The sequence below is a fragment of the Styela clava genome, chromosome 9 (genome assembly GCF_964204865.1).
Source record: "Styela clava chromosome 9, kaStyClav1.hap1.2, whole genome shotgun sequence".
NCBI lineage: Eukaryota > Metazoa > Chordata > Ascidiacea > Stolidobranchia > Styelidae > Styela > Styela clava.
The window spans coordinates 5710779-5721309 of NC_135258.1; the positions used below are offsets into that span (position 1 = coordinate 5710779).

General features: G+C 37.0%; 1 protein-coding gene across 2 annotated transcripts in view; it reads left to right on the plus strand.

Moving 5' to 3' along the window:
* Positions 1-5600, plus strand: part of LOC120338722 (cytosolic purine 5'-nucleotidase-like) — a 31592-nt gene extending 25992 nt beyond the window's left edge. For both annotated transcript variants that reach the window (XM_039406643.2, XM_078116547.1), the window contains one exon: positions 3435-5600. In XM_039406643.2, coding sequence (XP_039262577.1) covers positions 3435-3542 — 108 coding nt within the window. In that variant the 3' untranslated portion in view covers positions 3543-5600. The remainder of the gene's footprint in view (positions 1-3434) is intronic.
* The last annotated feature ends 4931 nt before the right edge of the window (positions 5601-10531 follow it).

Here is a 10531-nt window from a genome sequence, read left to right on the forward strand (position 1 = left end):
CTTAGGGGTTATCAAGCATTGCCCCTGCACTCGGGGTGAAGATGCCACACCCGCTGGCATCCTGAGTATGTGGTGTGGTGAAGCTTCTTTCTTGATTTACTGCCAGTGTATGGTCGGTGTTTTACTGCTTTTCGATCTATGTTTAGACCAGTGGTTCTCAAACTTTTAAAGCCACGCCCCCTTTTTAGATTTTGTCAAGCGTCGCCCCTCACCTCAAAAATTACTAGCTAACAATAAGCTACAAATAACAGATAGTGAGGGTAAATAGAAAGTATGTTTTTATTCAAAAGGTGGATGAACGTAAATATCTAAAATAATGAAATGTACCGTATTTTCCGGCGAATAAGACGATTTTCTAGACCTAAATTTTTGGCCTGATTTAGGGGGGGTCGTCTTATTGGGCGAATATGGTAATATTAATTTTTTTTGATGTCAGTTTATTCTGCAATTAGGACCATGAAATATCTTGCGAGCGATAATATGCCCTCCCCGACAGTTTAGTTTGATGAATAGGCGTTCTCGCTTGGTAAATCTGGAATATAAACGCTTTTTAATTATTGTATTTGAAGTTTCCACATTTGCGTGTGCATCACGAGCAGAGTATAAGTCGCCAAGATGGCGTCGCATTTGTGTGTGCATCACGAGCAAAAGTAATCGATGAAATGAGAGAGGCGGGCGCGCACGCCATCGCGAGAGGAACATCAATCTGTTAATCATTACTAGACAGATCAAAGTTATTGCGCGATGACCGAATCCGAATATCAAATTTCAATACTTTGAATTGCCCATGCGTAAATACGTAGGTCTCACCATGGATTTATAATTAGCCGCAGAAATATTTGAATAATATAATATTAACGCAAATAAACAACATTTGAGCGGAAACTAAATTTAACAATGGACATTTAAATATATAACTTTTAAAAACACGAAATTCAAGTCAAGTAAATTTTTTCATCATCATCATTATCGTCAAACAATCGACCCCAGTCTTCGGCGGACACCTGATCGTCATAGGGGTCATTTTCGGTTGGTGTTGGTTGAGTATTGCGGTCGTCCTCGCCGTCATCCAACCATAAGAGATCGTCCTCCGTCCCATCCATAGCGTTCGAAATGCCGCATTTTTTAAAAGACCGTTCTACTGTTCCAACTTTAATGTCTCCCCACGATTTCAAAACCCATTCACAAACCGTGGCCAGTGATGCGGCGCGCATATTTCCGGCTGGAGTGAAAGTTTGGTCCCCGGAATCCATCCATTCATTCCAGCATTTACGCAGCCGATCTTTAAAAGGTTTATTTAGACATACGTCCAATGGCTGCGTGACAGATGTTAGACCACCGGGAATCACGGCAATATCTGTGTTGCACCGTCTAACTGCTTGTTTTACATTTTCACAGAGATGTGATTTAAACATGTCCCAAACAAGCAGGGATCTTGGTTTCAGGAGTCCACCAGGACGACGCGACCACACTTCATTTATCCACCTTATACACCCCTCGTCATCCATCCATCCGTTTTCTTGAGTGTGGACGATCATTCCATTCGGGAATTTTTGTTTTTTTGGAAAGGTCTTCCTTTTAAAAATTACCATAGGCGGCAATTTTGTTCCATCCGCAAGGCACGATAGAACTACTGTGAAACGTTGTTTCTCGTGGCCTGATGTCCTAACCCATATAGTTTTCTCGCCAACTTTATTAATAGTTTTGTTTCCTACCATATCGAAATATACAGGTGTCTCGTCCATATTTCCGATCATCTGTAACGGGTAATCGTGTTTTTGACGGTGACGAATGATAAATTTTTGGAACGAGGCGATTTTATTATCCATATCTCTTGGCAATTTCTGCGCAATCTTAGTTTTTTGACGAAGTACTAGGTTGTGCCGATTCATGAAGCGATTACACCAGCTGTTAGTTGATCTGAAATTTAATGAATCTTCTTCGTTTTTACCAGCCCAGTTTAGTGCATAAAGATGCACCTGTGCACGCGTGACAGTCAAGCCTTTCTTTCGGTTTGCTTCCACCCATTCCGCTACACATTCCTCCAGTTTTGGCCATTTCGGTTGATTTTTCTGATTACATTTACTTTTTCTCGGCATTTCTTTGAGTACACATTCTGCTTTCTTCCAATCACGGACCAGTTTTTCGGTAACACCGTATTGGAGAGCGGCTTTCACGTTTGTTGTTTGTAAGGCTAGCTCAACTACTTTTAGTTTGAAAGCAGCATCATAACGCATTCTTTTTGTAGATGTAGACATCTTTCACGGCGAAATAATAAACTTATATTACTGATGACGACTTATATTACTGATACTGATGATCAATGAAAAGAGAGTGCATTAGCGCGTAACTGAAAAATACAACAACAGAATCGGTTAAAAATAATAGTGCGCTTTTTTGCTTAACTGTCGAACGGAGACGCAGGGTTGCGATTTTCTTACTCGTCTTATTGGACGAATACACGGAAAAACCCCTTTTTTTGGTGCCAAAAACAGGCCTCGTCTTATTGGCTGGGTAGTCTTATTCGCCGGAAAATACGGTAAATATCCAAAATGTGGCGAGCAAGATCAAATGTAACAAATTAATTAGCTTTACGGCCACTCAAAAATTTTCTGTGCCCCACAGTTTGAGAACCACTGGTTTAGATTGTCTTCCAACGGGGATGAAACTCACTTTAAACTTTAGCCCACAACATTATTTCCTAATTGGAAATTAATCACAATACTTTAATATCCTGTCATCATGAGAATTCCAAGCGGCTACTAATGTTATGGAAACTTTGAGATGAGGAAGTGAATACATTTTTCGTTACTTGCAGAAAAGTAAATGAAATAAATGAATAAGCAGTTGCATGTCATAATCTTTATAAAAGAAATTCATTTACATCATTACGCACGCGATTACATTTCTCACATTTTGCATGATTTTTCGGTGGATGATCGCAATTTCATGCTTGTAATTTTTGAAAAAGTTGCTTCTGGGCCAGGGGAATAGTAGCCAGGGTGGAATTGGAGTTTCGAGGGTCGTAACCCTCATTTTTAATGTAAAAAATAGCAATTTTTCTTCGCTATTCACTGTGTTTTGTAATCATCAATCATTATAATTATAATCATTCCTGATGTGGAGCACTTTAATATCTACTGGCATCTCTTTTGCAAGAGCATGCCTCAACATAGCTAACATTTGACTCAGCTAACATCTTTTTTATCAATACTATTCATACTTTTCGTTTGGGGGCTCAGAAGATTGCTCTGCTCAGAAAATATATTTTAGTATTCTCGAAAAATTTAAAATGATTTTACATGTTCCAAATTAGTCTATAACACACTAATATATTGTGATCTATATGTCAAATTTCACTTCTTAATACTGATATGTTATTTTCATTAAAATTCTCTCCGAATATAAGTGATAACAAATTTTCTTATTTTTAGAATGATTTCGGCGACCAGATTCATAAACTCGAAGAAAGTTTATCTCGTGTGGAATTGCCAAAAGAAATCACTCACACTCATGACGAAGATGATGAGTCGGATGAATAAACATGACTAAGCATTTTTGCGATAATGCCGCTATTAATTTTGCACTTTTTATTTTCGAAGTTTTTTTCAAAAATATGTATGTATTTAGCTTCTATATGTGCTCATTTGTAATTATATGCTTAGAAAGATCTGTTATATATTTTATTTTACACCTTTTGTTCAGAGCTTTGAGACATCGGCCTGTCCAACATTCGTTTTCTAATAATTGTCAATCGGCCTGTCCAACATTCGTTTTCTAATAATTGTCAATTTTAAATTTGGCCTAAAATGAATTCAAAATATCAGATATCGTGTGTAGTATTCTTTAATGTTTGGATTCACCGAATTATAATTTAATATTTTTTCCGCAGGCATCCAAAATAAGCAAAGTTATTAGTTGGGTTATCAGTAATGCAATTGCTATTTAATATTTGTTTATCACGACCCTCTTGGCACAGCCAAATTTTTTCGCGACCACCTGGAACAAAATGTAAAAAGAGTATGATTCAATAATACAGAGAATATTAACAAAATGATAATAAAATTGACAATACCTTATAATGAGATCGACGAGCTTGCATGTTCTCGCATAAAAAATCGAATCTTAGCTTTATTTTGGTGATGGTGCGTCTCAGTTGGTGACGAAAAATATTTGACGGCGACCCACACGGGGGCCGGAACCCCAGTTTAAACGGCCCCGCAATAGCTAATGTGTTCCTATTGCTAGAATTTCTACATTAGCAGACATTTATACTGTTCTGCTTCTGCCCATTGAGAATTGCATATTAAATTATAATCTCTTACCCTAACAGATATAGTATGTTCATTGTATAATATAGATACTCCATATCAGTCAACATTATAATTTGATTTCTCTTGTCTATTTTATCTTAAAATTTTAGCGATCTGTAATTCTTATCTCTGATTGCTTGCTGTTGTTTCAACAAGTAACATATCTTCTTGCTGAAAATATTTACACCTGTCATGTTTTATATGACATTTCGAGCCCATGCATATGAAAACAAATAATTGGTCAAACCGATCTCATACACGACGTGGACACGTAACTGGTCCAGTCGCTGTGGTTCGCCAGATGGATAAGATGTCCTATAACTTTCCTCTCCTCTTGGATAGATATGTAAATCCTATCCTTCTCTGTATGAGGTTTTTGCAAAAAGGTTTATAATCAGTGCTGGGTTGCAAGTGAATCACTGAGTTACTTAGCTCACTAGTGGTTAGGTGGTGATGATTCCAAGTCATCTAATTTTAATGACTTGAGTTCAACTCTTGTCGGATCAATGGCTTAAGCCTTCACAACACTGGTATAATTGGTCGGTTAATTTGTCAAATCTTGATTCTAGAATATGAAATTGAGCCAACAGTCAATATTTAAAATCCCTTATATAATTCTATATGGATTTTGATTTTCAATTCCAATTTTTAAATCAAATTTGATTTGATTCAATTTTTAATTCAAAAATATGGAATTGATTAAAATCCATACACAGTTGTATAAGTTGTGGTTTCATCAAGATCTTCTTGGTACTAAGTTAACAGTAATAGTTCATTCAATTTGATGTTGGATGATTCGCCTGCATGTAACATGAGTAAATTTGCTCGAACACTGACAGGTTGTTGAGCCGAGAAACTTTAAGGATATTAAAATTGTGTTTCACATAAAATAGTATAAGTTGTGGAATCACCAAGATCAATTAGTATTTGTACATATGGTTCATTTTAAAATTCATTCTTATGACCTTTCTTTAAGCTAATTTCTGAAAATCGCTGGGTATGTCTTTCACTCTACATCTGTATATAAACCACAGTATTTTAAGCTTTTTTTCAGTAAATTTTTTTTGTGCATTTGCAGCCAAGTTTGGCCTTTTTAGTGAGTCGCGCGCTGAAGCAGTTCGTCCAAAAAATTTTCTCAACAGGGATCTTGTACAGGGTATATTGTATACTATATGGGCTTCACATTTGTATAAAGTTTCATGTGTGCTTAGCTTTTCTTCTTAATTTACAAGAAATGAATGAATTTGTAAAATTTGATGTATATAATATATGAATACATATATGCAGTTTAGCGTGTTTTATTTCTGATGTCAAGACTTGGTGTCTATTTTATTGTTTGTTACAAGTTGGCTCGCATGGTGGCGCATTTTAGTCGTTCGTCGGTACTCCCGTAGTATGTGTACAAGGTTTGGGTTAGGCCAATTTATTTCAATTTACCTTATCTTAGTTCCATTACGAGATTGGGTACTGTCTGTGTTAGTCCAGTGTAGGCGAACAAAATTAGTTACCTCCAAATTGGTACACACGCTTATGGAGCGCCGTTTATATTGAGTTTTTGCTAGGAGAAAGGTTCGATATTCCTGTCAGAGGTCCTTCCAATTATTGTTCATAGGTTTTGGATACTTGGTTCGTACAGTGGCGCAAGTAAGCAATCGTTCGCTGTACAAATGTAGAGATTGAAGCGAAAAAAACGATGCTCTGAAAACATTATGTAGTGATACCACAGTGTTTTCCCGAAAATACGACATAGACAAGTAGAAAATTTACGAGAATTTCAAATATACAAAATATAACAAACTTTTATCCATTTACTTATAAATGACACGTTTCTCTCTTTTGCACGTTTTAGGTTAATCATTTATAACGTGTAGGAGAAGCCTCTTGTCATTGACTGACGACAAAATTTTTCCGCGTGCCGGCCAAAATCAGTAACAATGATTTGCTACTTTCAAAGCAAAAATACACAATAATAAAACCTTTAAACTTGTACAGACAGATAACTATTAGTGCGAATATCCATCCGACAAATAGATTTGATTACTTTTCTTATTCTATATCAGTGAGACTTCTGCTGCTTCATTACCGCTGATAGAGATTTCACATTGGGTTTATATTTTGTAACTTTCAAAGAAATACACGAATTTACTGGTTTCATCTTTTAGGCTACACCTGTTACAAGACTTAATAAGGTTCATAACTGAGAACAGAGATTAACAAGCATAATTATGTAGATGAGAACATGGAGAGTAATGCAGTTGCAAAGTTTTTAGGACACGAAAAATTGTCGGGAATGGCATCCCAATCACGCAATAGTTCGTTTTCTGCAATTCTCTCTTGTATTCCCTTTTCTTATCGCTTATATTTCTTTTGACATTAATTATCACAGTAAGTTAGCAAGCAACTATAACCGACATGAGCTGTACAACTTCATAAATCAAGCAGAAATGACGAAAAAAGGTGACACATATGAACTATATTACGTAAGAACGTAGCCAAGTGAATGCTGCGCTCTTCTCGACAAAATTTCGCGAGAGCTCACTCATTTATTTCGTCATAATATATTTCTTTGTAGCCATATGTTATGAAAGGACAAAAGGTGTAAATAAATAACGGATTGTCAACGAACGATAATGAATAAACGAACACGTAGTTTCATCAGATAATTCAGAGTCTTGAAACTTTTTATCTGAAGGAAAATGATCTCGTTTCCGAGGCCTCGCTCGCGTGCCGAATTAATGGGCTCTAGTGCCAAGCTTGGCATGCGTGCCAGGGGTTGCCCACCCCTGGACTAGGTCAAAATAACTTTCGCACTATCGACTTTTAAGGGGGGGAGGCTTATATTAAAATCAGTTTTAAAATTCAGGCCAGTTCTTATTTACAAGGGAGGTCTCATTTCCGGGGAAACACGGTATACTGCTTCTTAGATTATTTCTGAATGTACATCATAATTTAGTTTTTCAGCACGTCATGCTAAACCAGCGTTTCCCAACCTTTTTTGGTCGCGGACTAATTTCTCACCGGCGAAAACCTTTGCGGACTCAAGGTGCGTTTATTGCAACCATACTCTATGTGAAGAAGCGAACGAATTTGAAAATCGGAATTTCGCCGCAATTACGCGTCCGTAAAAAGAGTCGATTTTTTTAGTGTATAATGACCTTTTCTGTCGCACTATATTCAATCCATGACAACGACGAGAATTTAAAATGTTTTTCTATTTTAATTGTGTTCATGGTAACTCGCGGTTGCGTCGACTTACGACAAGATGATAGCATTACTTCTTCAAAATGCCACAGCAATCTGCTAACATATTGTCCGATTATATTTAGTTTTGATACATATTCTTAGTGATCTTGCAAATTTGTTATTGTCGTTAGAAAAATCCTACTATCTGCTATAAATTTGATTAATGCTAAAATAAATTGATTTAGTACTTATTAAAAATATATTTAAAGTATATTTGTAAATCAAAAATACCGCCTTTTTTATTATTAATTTAATGGTGATCATTTTAATCTGCGGTTGTGTTGACGAAATAAAAGCAATACTAATCAGAAAATACCATGACAATCCATGGACACAAAAATGCGTGATAATGTGCCCGATTATATTTTGTTTTGATTCGTATTTTTGTGAATTCAACAAATCTGAGCTGTTCGTACAACACTTACGGCTCTCCAGTGCTGTACGTACCAATGTGGAGGCCTAAGGGAAAATGCCCTGGTACATATACTAAAGTATCACCCGAAATTTTGCGGTTTGCAATGTCTAAGAAGCGTTTTTAATCGGTCGCGTACAATCATAAAACAAAAATGGTGTTCTCCGTTTTATTTTCAGTTTTTTTGTATTGCCGCTTTTTAATTTAGCAAATTTGGGTTTCCACCATTGACACCAACTAAAAAAAAAATTATTTTTCGTTGTTTGAACTCGCGTGTGCTTGGGTTTTCGTCGGAAATTCGCAAGTAAGTTGTGAAATCCAATCGTTTTGACCTGTCGCGTCACCTGTTACCAAATTTTCGAATAGTGAATTGCTATTCTAATAGTTGAATATTCGAATATATGCCCAGCCCTACTCAGTAACTAGTAACAATTGACTTGAATAATGTTATGAGAATAAACTTGCTTTTTATGTTCTATGTGAATTTTAACGTAAATCGTAACTTGGCTGATAGTTAACTTTTGCAAAAACGTTTGCGGCCCGCAGTGAATTTCTGGCTCGTTGCGGACTCATTCAAACGCTTCGCGGACTCATTTGAGACCGCGGACTCGGGTGGGGAAACACTGTGCTAAACACTCACACATAATACTATCACTGCATACCTTGATATAATATTATTTAACGTCCGGAAGAAGACTTCTAATGCGATTATTATGTCACAATGTCAAGAAACGACGTTGTCACAGTCTGATGAACTGATATGACATAGATTTACCGAGTTGTTTATGAATAAATAATCTTGAAATTCGTGTGAAGACCTTAATTAGCCGACTTTACCTATTAAAATTAATTATTATTTTTATTCATCCCATATTCTTTTATCTCGGACTAAGTCATTCCTACACGTGATTAGGCCGTCTTATTAAAGTTCCTCCAACCGAAGTGGACATGAAAAATTTCATTTTAAAGTTTCCGAGGAAGGATTTTCACTTTCACGTGTAGAAATCGGTGATACGCGTTTGCCTGGGGTATCTGGGCTTATGCTTATATTCATTATATTCATTCAGTAAAGATAAACGGACCATCCCCAATAGACAGACTCGCAAGTTTTTGTCCAAGTACGTTTCATTGCTCAAAAGTAGCTGGGGACGTTACTATCATAACAATAAAACAATAAATAACACAGAACAACGGAGAATCATCATTATAGGCGTATCCAATATTAATAAATAAACTTCTATGTATCGACGCTTCTGTGGTTTATTTTCTTCCACGAGCTGGGCGACTATAATGTTCAGCCCCTAATTTAACGTTTATTTATTTAACTTATACGAGGATTTATCGATTAGTGTGAGAGGGATCACAAAATGACACACTGGAATGAAGAAATGTTGTTTTACGCAAATGCACTATTGTGTTTTACGCATACAGATCCACCAATATGGGGTTGCAAGGAGTTGTTAGTCTGACCCTGACATGGGCAAACTACGTCCCGCGGGCCACATCCGGCTCTTTGGGTATTTCAATATGGCCCGCCTGGTGCTGCCACAACCTGACTAAAACCTAGTTTTGATATTTTATCCAAAAATATCTTAAGGAGTTTGTTGATATTGCGGTTAAATTTAGTTTTGGCTTATTTCTTTCCACTTTTGCTTTTGTATCAACGAGAATATTTTCCACAAAATGTAACCTTTTACGTCACACTTACATTACCCTCCAGTCTACGTGAACAAAATTGTTGGGCCCCGATCCAAAAACCTTGCCCCCCTCTGGTAGCGTGACTCGAGTTATTCAAAAAGTCAGCACACGTCGCTTTTCATTACACTTCCAGAAACAGACTAATCATTAACTTGTTTTACTGATCGATATTCATTGACATTCTCAGGTTAACACGTGTATATCGATTATCATTGGCACCCGAAAAGCGCACGTTCAAAATGGCTAAGCCAGCGGTTCATAACCCTTTTTTCTTTCGGGGTCCACTTTTGTTAAACAAAAATTTCCGTGGCCCAACAACTTTCCTATGCAAAGGTAAAACCCGAAAAAAATGAAAAAATTCATTTCTCAAAAAATGGCGTCGAAATGGCCTATCGGTTGAAACGTCAGACTTTATTGTGCTGGCAACGCAGATAAACATCTCGCGTTCAAATCCTACGAAGCGAGAAATAAATTTAACAGGCAATGCCAAGGCGAGTAAAGCGTGAAACCCAATTGTGTTGGCATCGCAGATTACACATCACTGGTTCAATTTCTATGACCCCGGCCAGAGTGTAATAAATCGAGTAGGCAGTGACGAGCCGCAAAGATTTCGGTTCCGCTATGTAATAGCAACTGGTTAGATATCAGGGCTGCTTACACAGGGCCTCGTTCGGTGCGAACGGCATGAATAATACAATTGTAAGTGCCCGAAAGTCACACCCCCCGAATTGAAAAATTTTGCCTTCAGAAAAACGTGCTGGCAACGCAGATTACACAACAAGAGTTCAAATTCCATGCCCCATCTCATCCACTACGTTAACCATACAGGTAGATACCAGTAGACGCATGTATACGGCCTCGTTCC